Source organism: Amia ocellicauda, chromosome 1, assembly GCF_036373705.1.
Source record: "Amia ocellicauda isolate fAmiCal2 chromosome 1, fAmiCal2.hap1, whole genome shotgun sequence".
In the NCBI taxonomy this organism is placed as follows: Eukaryota; Metazoa; Chordata; class Actinopteri; order Amiiformes; family Amiidae; genus Amia; species Amia ocellicauda.
Genome location: NC_089850.1, coordinates 39953282 through 39969047, shown reverse-complemented (window position 1 = coordinate 39969047; position 15766 = coordinate 39953282). Strand labels below are relative to the sequence as shown.

General features: G+C 39.2%; 1 protein-coding gene across 1 annotated transcript in view; it reads right to left on the bottom strand.

The window, feature by feature from the left end:
* LOC136749949 (exostosin-1) overlaps positions 1–13881 on the bottom strand; it is a 248487-nt gene extending 234606 nt beyond the window's left edge. The window contains exon 1 of the mRNA XM_066704616.1: positions 10255–13881. Within this exon, the coding sequence (XP_066560713.1) occupies positions 10255–11210 (956 nt within the window). The 5' untranslated portion in view covers positions 11211–13881. The remainder of the gene's footprint in view (positions 1–10254) is intronic.
* Between the last annotated feature and the right edge of the window lie 1885 nt (positions 13882–15766).

Below are 15766 nucleotides of genomic sequence, written 5' to 3'. Positions count from 1 at the left end.
GGTATCTCAAGATGCACCATCGCCACGATCGATCACACCGAGTCACAGTCACTCCAGCGTGCCTTTGGTGTGCCCTTGGACCCGGTCTGCCACCAAGCACTCAGGACGACAGACGCTTCCAAAGAAGGTTGGGGAGCAGTCTGCGATGGACGTGGAGTCCGAGGCAGGTGGAAGGAGCCCGCACAGGCCCCCCATATCAACGTCCTGGAGTTACAAGCAGTACTCCTCATACCGTTTCATTTCCTGCCAGTCCTACGGGACAGACGTGCTGGTTTGAATGGACAACGCAGAGTTGGTTGCCTATATCAACAGGCAAGGAGGTCTCCGGTCGCACAGACTGCACTATCTAGCTTGCCGTCTGCTTCTTTGGGTGCAGCCACGGCTCAACTCCATCAGAGCAGTTCACCTCCCCAGCCTATCTCACACATGGCGCGGACCTCCTCTCTCTTGATTGCCTGGGGTCTGTCAGACGCGGTAGTAGTCACTATTCAGTCGACGAGAGCTCCCTCTGAGGTTGCAGTATTCCTACCGCTGGCGGACATTTAGCACCTGATGCCAAGATGGTGATCGAGACCCAATTAATTGCCCAATTGGGGTCATATTACAATTTTTACTAGAGCTGTTGGACCAGGGTAAGTCCCCGTCCACACTCAAAGTGTATCTGGCGGCCATCTCCACATGTCATGTCCAGATTGATGGTGAGCCCCCTGGGTCTCATATCCTGGCTGTGCAGTTTCTGATGGGAGCTCGACGGCTGTGGACTCCTCACACCCCTTCCATGCCCGCATGGCACCTTGATGTAGTGCTGGATGCACTTTCCCAAGCCCCATTTGAGCCACTGAACTCAGCTGAGCTGAAGCTAGTGTCACTTAAGACTGCGTTTTTGCGGGCAATCACCTCTGCAAAATGCATTGTGTGTCTGTTTTGTGGGAAATGGCTACAGGTTCATACTACGACCTAACCCTGCGCTCCTCCCAAAAGTGCTGTCTACATTTCATGTCAAAAGGCCTATTGAGTTGATGGCTTTTCATCCTCCTCCCTTCGCTTCAGAGCAAGAAAATCAGCTTCACCTGCTATTTGGAACACACTAAGGACATTCAGTGCTCAGACCAACTGTTTGTGTCTTATGGAGCGCGGACACAGGGCCAAGCGCTTTCAAAGCAGTGCCTCTCGCATTGGATTGTGGACACCATTACCATGGCCTACGAGTCCACTGGGCCTGAACACCTGGTGGCCCACTTGACTCGAGGAATTGCCACATCATGGGATCTTTTTCAAGGCGCCCACTTGGCAGGCATATGTGCGGCTGCAGCTTGGGCTTCGTCGCTTACATTTGTCTGGTTCTACAGGTTGGACGTGACGGGACCGGTCCCTTCCATTGGGAACCCGGTGTTGGCTGCTGTCCTCAGCGGTAAGCACTTGAGCAGGCTCTCATGTTCCGCTGTGTACATAGTTCATTTGTCAGCAAAGAGCTAATGTTGCCCAGCGTTAGCCGGTCTAATCAGCAGGCATCAACTGCTCCTGTGTTCCGCGGGAGGCACGCGAGTTGGTTCCTGTGCCCCATGGTGTATATAGTTTGTTCCCCTTTTTAGGTTGATTAATGTGCTCTTTCAAGTTCTACCTGAATTTGTATGGATAGGAGTTCAGGTGGTAACTTGTCAGGTTCAAATGACAAGGAGGTATGGGTAAAACAAGCAAGACAATCTAGAAGACACTATGAAATGGATATGGCTAAGCTGAAGCCTAAATAAATGCAACCAGAAAACAAGACAGAAGATTCATTTTTTCCATGAATAGATTGGAAAAAAATAATCTAATCTATAGCTTGAATTAAAAAGGAAGACTGAGTTGACTTGGGATATTGAAAATCCAAAACAGAACAGAAAAACATCTACTTAATTTAAAATGAGCCGATCAGGCTAAAGAACACAAACAAAATTGCAAAAGGCTACGATAAAGGATGATTCTAATGAAATGCAAGGTTCTAGGCCAAAGAAACATACATCCAAACTATGTTTAGGATACAGATTTTATAGATTAAAAAAAAAAAAAGGCTTCATGCTGTTCTTGGATCAATAGTCTACTATGAACAGCGTAAGAAACATGTGACAAATGGTGCCATGTTTATTACTTGTTTGTGTGTTTTATACAAACGTTTTCTTGGCTCTTACAACTAGAATATAAAACATGTTTATAATGAACTTGGTTATAGCACTGAAAGTTTCAGTATGGGCCAAATCACAACTTTGACCCACACGTAAAATGGCCAATTACGAAGTTGTACCTTATTGCATTTTGAATTATAATGTAGCTTCCATCAATAAATTAAACTTGATTGATAGGTTGCAGATTCGTACTTTGTGAATCATGAGTAGGTCAAAGTTTTGATTTGGTCCGCAAAAAAAACATCACAGCCCCCCACCAAACACACACAATGCCATCTAAAAATGGTTTGACAGCCTCCTAAACAAATTACTGTGGACATTTACAGTACAGGAAGGGTAATACTACCTGCAGAGACTAACAGATGCAACATAACAAAGTCAAAAACTGAATTTTAACACCAGTCTTCCATTTCAAAATATTTACCAAGGCACCACCATGGAGATACAAAATCACAAAGTTTGCCCCTGTATGCCCGTTGTCACCCTCCTTAAACTACTGCCATTGCAAATGTCTGCATTTTAATTGTTTATCTTTGGTATTAATTATTTCACTCATACAGCTGGGATATTAATTTCCCCGTAGACTTCACAGGAAGAAGTTGCGTCTTTCACTCATCTTCAATGCCATTAATACAACACATAAAAGGATGGAAAGAGGACTGCTAAACCATACCATCATTTAAAAAAAAATTTAAAGTGTGAGAGCAAAGGCAAAATAACTGCACAATGTGAATGAAGCAGACAATACCAGCAATACAATTACCAACCTATATGTTTGCACTGTGTCCGGTACTTTCCATTGCGGTTAATGATTGACTTATGTTAATAAAGAGAGGTTCTGATTCTGGTAACCAGATACCAGAACACAGAATTTGGACTGATGTGATCGAATTTATGCATTCTACCGCTGGTGCCTGCGGTGTCAGACATTAGCAGCAAAGCTCTAAAAGCAGCCTCACAGTATGCAAAAGAATATGCTATATTATCGTTATCTGCATTGCTTTTTAAAATGTGTAGCACAGCATTTAAAAATGTTGATTGAAAAGACAAAACCTGAATCCCCCTGCCTGATTTCTTTATTTTATTGGCTTAGGTCAAAGAACATTATCATTTAAACATGCAAATAACCACAAAAAGCACAGGTAAAATATTGAATAAAGGAAACATTTTTCAAAGCTTTTTGCCACTAATGTCAGATTTCCTCATCTACATTAAATTAATGTATTTTCCCCTTAAATGCAGGTTTTGAGTTTTGACAACTATAGTGAGGGAAAAAAGTATTTGTTCCCCTGCTGATTTTGTATGTTTGCCCACTGACAAAGAAATGATCAGTCTATAATTTTAATGGTAGGTGTATTTTAACAGTGAGAGACAGAATAACAACAAAACAATCCAGAAAAACGCATTTCAAAAAAGTTATAAATTGATTTGCATGTTAATGAGGGAAATACGTATTTGACCCCTTCGACTTAGTACTTGGTGGCAAAACCCTTGTTGGCAATCACAGAGGTCAGACGTTTCTTGTAGTTGGCCACCAGGTTTGCACACATCTCAGGAGGGATTTTGTCCCACTCCTCATTGCAGATCCTCTCCAAGTCATTAAGGTTTCGAGGCTGACGTTTGGCAACTCGAACCTTCAGCTCCCTCCACAGATTTTCTATGGGATTAAGGTCTGGAGACTGGCTAGGCCACTCCAGGACCTTAATGTGCTTCTTCTTGAGCCACTCCTTTGTTGCCTTGGCTGTGTGTTTTGGGTCTTTGTCATGCTGGAATACCCATCCACGACCCATTTTCAATGCCCTGGCTGAGAGAAGGAGGTTCTCACCCAAGATTTGACGGTACATGGCCCCGTCCATCGTCCCTTTGATGCGGTGCAGTTGTCCTGTCCCCTTAGCAGAAAAACACCCCCAAAGCATAATGTTTCCACCTCCATGTTTGACGGTGGGGATGGTGTTCTTGGGGTCATTCCTCCTCCTCCAAACACGGCGAGTTGAGTTGATGCCAAAGAGCTCGATTTTGGTCTCATCTGACCACAACACTTTCACCCAGTTCTCCTCTGAATCATTCAGATGTTCATTGGAAAACTTCAAACGGGCCTGTACATGTGCTTTCTTGAGCAGGGGGACCTTGCGGGCGCTGCAGGATTTCAGTCCTTCACGGCGTAGTGTGTTACCAATTGTTTTCTTGGTGACTATGGTCCCAGCTGCCTTGAGATCATTAACAAGATCCTCCCGTGTAGTTCTGGGCTGATTCCTCACCGTTCTCATGATCATTGAAACTCCACGAGGTGAAATCTTGCATGGAGCCCCAGACCGAGGGAGACTGACAGTTATTTTGTGTTTCTTCCATTTGCGAATAATTGCACCAGCTGTTGTCACCTTCTCACCAAGCTGCTTGGCGATGGTCTTGTAGCCCATTCCAGCCTTGTGTAGGTCTACAATCTTGTCCCTGACATCCTTGGACAGCTCTTTGGTCTTGGCCATGGTGGAGAGTTTGGAATCTGATTGATTGATTGCTTCTGTGGACAGGTGTCTTTTATACAGGTAACGAGCTGAGATTAGGAGCACTCCCTTTAAGAGAGTGCTCCTAATCTCAGCTCGTTACCTGTATAAAAGACACCTGGGAGCCAGAAATCTTGGTGATTGATAGGGGATCAAATACTTATTTCCCTCATTGACATGCAAATCAATTTATAACTTTTTTTGAAATGCGTTTTTCTGGATTTTTTTTGTTGTTATTCTGTCTCTCACTGTTAAAATACACCTACCATTAAAATTATAGACTGATCATTTCTTTGTCAGTGGGGAAACGTACAAAATCAGCAGGGGATCAAATACTTTTTTCCCCTCACTGTAAATGGAATTTATCGGGAGTTACAAATTTTACTCCCGTTTGAGCTCAGAATTCTATGAAGCTAGTAACATCAAATGCACTTTAAAGATTAAAGAGTGTAACAAAATGTGCAAAGAAAAATATGGAAATCAAACAAAAACATAAACCATGAACATTTTAAAAATGTAATTTACCTGCATCAAAAACAATATTTGTTGTATGACTTACTATAGTTCAACAAAATATTTTAAATAAAAGAATGCAAATAATTTATTTGAAATGACAATACACATTTCCCTAAAAAAATGCAGTTAGTAAATTCTTCCACTGAATATGATTAACTTTTACTGGAATGTCCCAGGTATTCAAATATGTAGGCTAAACAAACAAATCCAAAACTGCACCTAATTTGCATAGAGCTTTGCAATATTGTGCTCCTATGTTTTTTGTGCACCTTTTAAATTTTATTATAGGAGTGCCAATATTATATAGTTGTAGTCAGAAGTATTCACACCCTTAATTTAAAATAATCTTATCATGTTTTACTCATAATTATTGTTCGATATGGTTCACTAAACTTTATACACTTCAGAGTTAGTTCATCACTGGTTAGCTAAGAGAAAACTATAAAGATTGGATTAAATCTGGAGTTTCACAAATTCTGAAAACATTATACTTTAATTAACAATATCTATTAAATTAAATGTCAATACTGAATTAATAACATGGTTTTAAATAAAGGGTGTTGATACCTTTGTGCATCCGACTACAACTGAATCCCAGGGCTACTACGGTGTTTATGAATTTTAATTAACAATATTTATTTAAAATCCAATGCATGATTCCTTCAATAAAGGAAGGTATCCTGTATGCATTTGTTTTTTATCCCATTGCTCAGATGAATTAAAAAGAACTGTTAAACATGATGATTACAATTTCACCTTGTTATTGAAGGACTATTCACAAGGGAGTTCACATTTCAAAAGATATTTATGAAGGTGAGTAAATCTCATAAATATTTTTGAAAGATATAAAACATGTTGGATTCTGCACACCAAAATTAATAAAAAAAATCAAGCACATATTGCCAATAGCACTAGTGCGCAAAGATTCACATCCGTCTGTGCATGGCTGGTGAAGTGTTTCACTCGATCAAAAGACTCAGCTAGAAAAAAAGATCTTTAAGTAAAAATTCTTAACACTTTGCCTCTTCCCCTAAATCACTACACCATGCAGATTGACATTTCTTTTGGGAATACAGTTGTTCTGTATCAGTAGCAATCTATAACGATTGTGCTACTCAGTAAAAACCTGAGGTCCCTGGTGAATTGTTACCTATACATTTATCAGCACCTTCCTCTGCTGGAGAGCTCCTTCTGAAAGGCTTTGTGAAGGATACTTGTTAATTATGTCTCACACATGTACACCATATTGCCAGTATCAAATTATAACAAGCCACCGTATTTTTAAAATAATAAAATTCCACTGCCTGGGAATTTTACGGTCTAGTAATAAGGTTTTTAGTTTATCCACTCATTAAGAACATGTGAGGAACGAAAATTGCTTTTTATATATTATACACACACACACACACACACACACACATACAGTTTCTACAGAGTGAACACACCTAGACTGGTTCCTATTTAACCATCTTATATTTTTAAAACTACAGCTAATATTATTACTTTCCATTCCACTCAATTAATTTTACGATCTTACTTCATTTTAATTTGTAACCAATGTCTCTTGTCCTATCATTAAGACATATTGTGGATAACAATTTACATTTATTGTTGGTTGTTCAATCTTGAGCTACCAAATCACTGTTGCAGATTCATACATTCATATTTCGGTATCTGAATCTCAGAACTTTTCAACGGGAATGGATGTATCACAAGCCTTTTAATCGACAACTCTACCTGTTTCACTACAGTTTCATAAGTGGACCCATTGATCACCCAACATATGATAAACGCTTGTTGGTCCATGAGAAGATTAAGAATACAGGGAGCACTCCATCTCACTCACTTACGTCATGTATTTGGGTGACCTGAATAAGGAACATGAAGAAGTTTTGTGAGATATTGCATGTATATTGCAGTTTCTCAGGTGCAGAACACAGTGATTTCTTATCACTTTTTAATTATTTAATGTTCAATTAAACCTCTTATTAAAAAAGTGATATTAAAAACATATTTCTGTTGAAAACCATGTGGACATAAAAAATGACAAAGTTATGAAATCATTATGAAATCTACAGCTGCGTTTCCTAAAATGTGACTAGTTATCTACCTGTAACATAACAACTAGCTGATAAAAAAAAGACTTGTCAAAAGATAAATATGGGGCTCTAGACCCATGATTGATGATAATCTTGTGTCTTATCTTGCATTGATTATTTCAAGTCTGAGAGATGATGGGTTTTTGCTGGAATTGTATAGCCTACCTTCTTTGTTACTTGTAGCTCAGCTTGAAGAACTATAATTACCAATAAACGCACAGGTTAGGTTATGGCCTGTTGATAATTTAGGTGCTGGTTTTGTATATCCTTTAAACCAGAATCTGTTCCAAAAATCCAAAACAAAGCAGAAACAAAAGCCCTGCGTCAGGTATTCATTACACTATAGTGCACATTTCTATTAATTTATACACGGTTTTTCTAACCATAAATGGAAGAAAAATACTCCTTCAAAATAAGGCAAACAGTTATTTGCTTTATCCACTAAGTGTAAAATGTATTTAGCTGCTTGCAGTCCATCTCCCTGAAGAAAAGGTAGATGCAATGCATATAGTGCTGTAATCCAAATTTCAGCACAGTTGGCAACCATCTAAAAATCAATTTAAGCTGAAGACCTTTCAGGGTCACTAATGTTGTTTGTTTCAGCCAAGCAGCAGGTATTTTTCTGTAAGGCTTCACATTAGCATGGGTAAACGTCAGAGGAGTCGATAATTCCTCCATCATGTAGGACAGCCGCTAATCAAGGTTTCTTTCATTGATATCTGATGTAAAAACAAAATAATAATTCAATGCACAAACTTTTAAGAAATTAATTCAAGATGGAGCATAACCATGACTTTGTGATTTCAATTTGCCAATGAATGTGGAACAGTGCCCAACAGAAGAGATATTTATTTTTGCAGCCCATCAGTAAATGTTACCAGCATTGGAAATCTTTTCTTGAGGGGAAAATGAATTGCCATCCTAAAAGGTGTCTTTTTATATTTTATTTTAGAGATCTCCATTTAAAAAATATATTTAATTTCAGTCCTGTAATAAGTTACCAGTTACAGCTTTTATCTACTGAAACCAATAGGTTTTAAAACATTAATGCTGGACCACACTCAGCCTCTTCAAAGCAATTCATGAGAAGCATCTATGCTTATTATTACTACACAGCCAACCTGTGAAGAAGTGCTGTTTTGATCTCCTTTGTACACAGCAAGCAACGTAATTTATCTGTATTTCACATGCATTTGCTTACTTAATTGAAGGACATTTTATTGCCACTTCTGGTGCTTTGAAAAGCGTTGTAATGTTGCAGTTCAAGAATGAATGCTCTGTGCTCGAGTCCTTTGGGTTTCAATGAATGTGAAAATGATGTTACAGTACATGAAGAGATCTAGCTGCCGATTTTAGAAAAAAAAAAAAAATGCTGTTCACATTACATTGTACATATTATGTACAGATTGCAACAGCTTCTTCCTAATTTGTTTAAATGTGTAGCCAATCCCCTAGATTTTACATATCTAACACAGGTATGATGGTACATATGGATGACAGCCACACTTGTTACCAAACTTCCTGAAACTCTGATGGGGCATGTTCTGCCCTGGAACAATGTGATCTGTTTATTTTTCTCCCTTAACTGCCTATAGACCATTCATACTGAGAACAATGCTGATATTGAAATAACTATAGAGATGGAATGCGAGTTTGAAATATAATACTGGACACAACCCATGTTAGCTGTCTTTCTTGCAAAAACATGCCCAGCCAACCACAATAGGGAAATGAAAAATCCAACCGCACAAAATAAAAGTTAATTGTTCAATACAATAAAAAAACAGCACTTCCCATGTGATTTCTGGTTAAATTAGGCAAGTTTAAACTATCACGTGGTTCTGGATGGAATCTTGGATTACTTATCCCCCAATTCAATCTATATGAATACTATACGAATCTATATGAGGAATGCATGTTGTGCCTCTGTCTTTTGCAGTCCCATTTCCTATCCACACAGACTATAAAGGTTTAAGAAAAATTGATAAAATCTAGCAAATGTCTGTCCAGTACAGTTTGGTTTCACTGGTTTCAGTGGTTCTGCTGGGAAGAGATCTCAAAACATGCATCAGAAGGAGACAGGAAAATTAAAACAAGTATACTACACAACGAAACAAATACACCATCATGTTGTTTGCACCATGCAAAGCCCAGAATCACAGGAGAATATCGCTATTCATAAACTAAGAGGAAGTACATTTAGAACCATTTTTACCATTAGTTTTATCTTAGTGAATGCAGGACATTTGTGACAAGAGATCCAGGACAAAGATTTTGCACTCCCACCGACATGTTTTATGTGCAAAGTATCAGTCTCCTTATGAGCTCTCATTAATAGTTAACAGCTTTATTTATTTTCTGCTAACTGCCGACAAACTTGTTTCACTTGTGAAATGCTATTGCTGTAGCAGCCAGTGCTTTTAGCACCCCAATCTCTAAGGTGTATAATTCTGTAATAGAACTTATAAGCACCACTCACCCCAGTGCCACTAATTAAATACCATTTTGAATGGAAATTCACAAAACTATTGTCATGCAAAAAAATATTATTTTCAGCTGCATATTGGGAACTTCCACCACCTACTTAAGGTTTAAAAACACAGCGATGGATCAACAAAACTCACCAAATATAACAGACCAGATGAGACTTATTGTACAACATTCACTAAAGACTATAGTTAGACCACTAAACAATGTTTTCACTTCACTTAAAGCAAGTCTATATGTATTCAGCAAGAGGGGAAGAATAGATATACATGACCATATATCAAGTGTCATCACCATACTTACTAAAGAACTTTGTTCAATAATGCAGTACTTTTAGTGTCTGATCCCAATAACCTATATCAACTGAAGGATAATATATCTAACAGTGACAAGTACACTCAATGCACAATTAATGATTACATAAACAAAAACAAATTCAGCACTGAATCCACATATGAAAAAGAAAGTAGAAAACTGAGCACTTACTTTGAATATTCTTCATTGTCTCTGTCACACCTTGCATCCTTATGCTTCTCCCAGTCCTTCCCATGCTTGCAAGTAGTTAATAAAATGATATCATCCCCATTATGAACATGATACAAAGCATTTCTGGTTTCTGAACCAATACCAGTCAGGTATCTCTTTCCTTTAAAAACTAATACATATTTTCTTGATGGGGGAACATTGTTGAACGTCAAATACCCTTTTTGCCCTCCTTTCTGAGGGTGGTCTTTTGAAAACAAAGGAATTGAAACATCAAAGTTGGGTCTAAAATTATCCATATCAATACTAGCTTTTGCTAAAATAGCCTCTCCAATATCAAAACCCAGCTCCTCTGTGTAATCTGGCCAAGTACCCGAATACAGGTTAAAAATCAGGTGGTTCCTCCCATTGTTCCACATTGGAAGGCTTTGAATTTTGGTCTTCACATTGTGAACATACTGAAAAGAAAGCTGGTCCCTGTCCAGTGTGTCAATGCTGAGGACAAACAGACAAGCCCGACTTGGGTCAGTGGTGTAAAATCGAGATTCCTCGATTGCTGTGGTGATTTTTTGGTAGCTCTCCGAGACCTTCTCTCCCTTCTGCAGGGGATAGATGTACACCTTGAAACCTCTTTGGCAGAGGCTGAAGTCAAAACACGTGTCCATCCTGCACTTCCTGCTTTTGTAGACGTTGTTCCTGATCTCGCGCCTCTCTCGTGGGGAGGGGTGCTGCTGATGGAGACGAGGATCATCCTCCTCATGCTCGTCCCCATCCAGGTAGGTGCTTAAAGGGTTAATCCACTGTGGCCAGTGCTGCCGGTGCAGATTCTGGCTTTGGGAATCCTTATAGAGGTGCTGGTGCTGGTGCTGGAACTCTCCAATCTGCAATCCCCCAAGGTAGGCAATCAGCAGAAGACAGGCCCCTAGAGACACAAGCAGGTACCTCTTCTTGGCCTGCATGTGGACAGTGGGACTGGTGATAATGGGAAAAGAGGAGGCAGAAGGAGGAGGAGGCAGAGGGTCCAGTTTCAACACATCGAGCAGACACTCAACCCACAATTAGCATGTTGGTGGCTTTAAGTAGCTGTGTACACAAAACACAGTAACCGTTCACTTCAATTCATCATTACATGTATGTCAGGCATGTCCATTGTGTAGTCATTTTCAGCATGGCGGACCTATAAGACTGGATGCCATACACCTTCTTGTAAATACAGGCTGGTTAAATTACTTGCCCCTTCCGTTTTATTTAATTCATCTACACTTCTAAATGATAGACCACGAATAGCACCTTTTTATGTATTCAAAAGGACAATGAGTATGTAAATATAGTTGAGATCCTAAGCGTATGAGGCTTTTCGGGTGAGCCTAATAAATGTCTGTATTCATGCATTTATAGTTCCATTAATTGAATCAAGGTTAATTTCCCCCAAAATGCAACTCAGACATAGTAAACAACAATTCAACGAAACTAGGCAGTTAAATGTTTTATTATGATCTCTTATAATAAGTAATCCAGACTTGGTCTACCAGGATCATCTGCCACTTGAAACTTTCAGTGAAAGCAGAGAAATAATTACTACTAATATAAGACAGCTGATTAAAATATCCTTCTGCTGAAACTGTGGGTTAAAATTGGATGTTAATTTGACCACCATTATAGTTTGAGCATAAGAAAGCAGACTTTCAGATAATGCTGTTAGGCAAATCCTGCACTCTTTCAATTACCCAGGACTGTGGGTGATATTTGTTATATGGTTGCCAATTAAAAATCACGACCACAGTAATGGAGCAGGACCGAGATTAGATAGTGTTTCACTCAGTGCCCATTCAGAGTTTTTCTTTATTTTTTCCTGTAATTGGTATAAATAAAATCAGAGACTGTGCGTTGCTTTATAGTCTTCTAATTAAACTTTATATGCCAGTGGGGAGAAGCCTAAGCTCCATTCAATGCAAGCTATATGAATTAATTGAATTCCTTGTAAATGCAAAGTCTTTAACTCGTACCTGTTTTTAGACGAGACACCTTCCAACAACTTTATGATTGCTCAACCGGACTTCTTTTAAGGCATATAAACTCCAAATTATTTTAGATTTTTCACTCCAAATAACTTTAGGACACCATATTTAAGTAATAGTAAATTGGGAAAGCCGTGAAGAAAAGTATACACACATAAAAAAAAAAATCTCTGTTCTGCACGCAAATTGACGGCTGTTCAATTGATTAAGTAGTGCAACAGTTTGCTCTAAAGAAATCCTTCTGCATCGGTTTCATGATGCATCTTTTAACAATATCAGCACAACACCAATGGCAAGTTATCAATTCTCCTTCGCTTGTACATCCACTTCCCTGTGCATCATGCCATTGATTTTGGCATGGTATGTAACTATCCAGAACTGTGGGAAAAGCTTATGTTGAATTCATCACCCCCAGCTCTTGCATGACTTTTTCGGACATGCCAAGTATCACTCACTTCACAGAATATCTACTTGACAGGTAGATTACAAAAACGAAAACACAAACTTTATATTCCCAAAGAGGTGCATTGATACCAAGCCCGAAGTCTTCTGGTCTCTGCAGACCCATTCCATAGGAAGTGGTTTCATGTACCTGTCGCTCCTCAGCGCATCTCCTTTAATTAAACCCAGCAGCAGAAGGTTTCCATATGAAGTCAACTATACTTTTATCCAAAACTGCATTCTGCAAAATGCATCACACCGGTACCTTTTCTTCCTCCAGAAACCATACTTTTCTCATCTCCCTTTCGTCCCGTCCTATGCACTTAGACATTGTATGATTCTTTTACACGTAGTTGTATTTTATGGAAGTTTGGAGGGGGGGGGACACAAGTATATCCTGCACACGTTGAGTGTTAGTCCGCGTCGTCTCTTATCCTTGCAGGTCTGTGTTACCTATCGCAGCGACGTGTTAAGAAACCGAGCAAGTTTCAGCAGAGAGGAAGGCAACTTCGCCGGTCATCCGGCCAGCCTCATCCTCGCCTTCGCAAAGCGGCTGTTTGACTCCGGCTGGCTGTGGTCGTCCGCCCAGTGTCCCCAGTCCAGTCCAGTCCAGTCCAGTCACTCGCTGCGCCCGAGCCCTGCCCGCCAGCCCCGCACCGGGAGAGTCATGACGCGCGCGCTGCCCCGCACAGTCCGGCACGCGCCCCGCCGGTCAGCCCGCGCGCTCGCAATTATTCAATCAATTAACACCGAGCGCGCGTGCTGCACGTGTGTGATCGCCGCGTCACTGTGTGCGAAACACACGTCTCTGCGTCGTCTTGGAGGAGCACCATGCATGCTCACTTCACTTAGTGTTCTCCTCTCCAGGCTCCAGGTTTTTGGTACAGCAGGGAAGTTATACCCGTGTCTTAATGTTATTGAAACGACACGCCTTCCATGCTTCAAAAACTACATTGTTGTTTTTTTAAAAGACACTGAAATACAGCCTCTCTCACAAGCACAGCAAGCATGCCAACCTATATACAGTATGTTGATCGTGTATTTTAGACATACACCGTTTTCGTGTCTCTTTAATCCATTTCGCTGTTACTGATTCTCCCAGAAAGACTAATCGCTGGTATGGATGAGATGTGTAACTATCTGGAGTTTGATTCCTTGCAGCATCTGCCTGCCTGCCTCCCCGAGCAGAACACATAAAACAAGACCACGCAACGCCCCGCCCACTCATCCAAGGTGCCTGTTTATTGGTAGAACAGACTTAGTTAGTGATACGAGTGGATGGTTGACGTGTCAATCATGACCGGGGCGTAAAAAGAACTTGCGACTGCTCTGGGCAAGCATGCGGGCTGAAGTTTACAGCTGGCAAAGCCGTGGTTGACGTGTGTTAGAAACACCTCTTGTACTATTACACCTCCTTTAATTCACCGTTTGGAGTGCAAGAGTTATGGTCACAGTAATACATCATATTTAGGCTCCCAACCATGAATGTTTTTCATTTGCATTTAGATGTATGCAGTTTTGTGTTATACTTGCAGCTTTGTGTAGGGGCAGTATGTAGCTTACACAGCACCTGCTGGCATCTGAACAGACAAATATACACCCTCCTCATGTTAAATGTTAATGTTCCCGGTTACATGTGATATTTTTAATACTAAGTTGAATTGATTGTAAACTTTAATGTTGTAAAATGTTGAATGCATTTAAATATGGTTCCTGCACATATAAGGGTGTGATGCATCTATTAAGTCAAATGAGCAACAGCTAGTCTACCCGACATGTGAGTCAAAAATAGCTATAAACTCGTCTTATACCATTTTTAATTGTAGATTGCAGATCCTTGGCATGGTCCCAGTTAACACGGTCCTCGCCTTGTGTTAAACTAAAGAACCTTTTGGTGAGATATTATTATATCTCCTAAAAAATTCAACATATTTCACTGATTAAATGTCAAGATGTACACGAGATTGCTACAACAAACAGGTAATATATGATGTGTTTTGCTGACACCTGTGCTTAAGGAAGACTGTTTATTGAGAATGTTGCTGAAAGACCGGTTTTGTTCATTTTTAAGTGTCAAAAGTGTCATCTGAACCCAAGATTCAAAGAAGAATAAAGGCCAAAGCAATATAGTTTGACCACTGCATCATCTAAGGTGTGCTTGTAAATGTGTCACAAGCCTGAATGCTTGCTGTGTGTGTGCTGCAAACTGTCATGTAAGTAATAAAGCACGTTTTAATATTTTAGGCTACAGGAAGTGGCAGCAGATTTTAAAGCAAATTGCATTCCATAAACCTTCCAATCCCATGGTCATTAATATGTATTATGAAAACACTCCTATACCTTAAAATATTAAACTCTTATGACGGCCAGAAGTGCTACTTGTTTGGTAAATTAATTAGTAAGTAACTTATCATCTGCAGGTGATATTATTGTGCACTTGTGTACAAAAACAACACTTTTAAACCTTCTATATATGTCCCTTGATTTTCACCACCCTGTGTTCTAATTCACTTATAGAAACTGTTGATTAAGATTAATCATCCTTACATAAATTTCTATATCATAATGAAACTGATATGGATTTTAAATTTATTGATGACATTTTAAATTGAATTGAATGTCTGTTTTAATAATAATAATAATAATAATAATAATAATAATAATAATAATAACGTTGTAATGACAATTATATTTTTTATTTTTGTTTAATTAAAAAAATGTGAGCAGCTTCTACTGGTTTCAGTATATTCTGATTCGACATCCATGTAAATATAATTACTGGTACTCTTCAGAGCTCATCCATTTTCTATTTATATATATAATTTGTTGTACCTTTTCCTTTTCAATTTTAATGGCAATTTATTTTTACGCACATCTTCCAATTAATTCCATTCAATCCTCACCTTATCTTTTAAGCAGTTCATCATACAATAAACTATGCCACCTTGTGGTTTAAAATATACAACAAATGAAAATAAAAGGTTTGATACAGTAAATATCAAATATTGTTAACTGAACAAGCTGTGTGTATTTTCTCTCTATAAAATCATTAAATG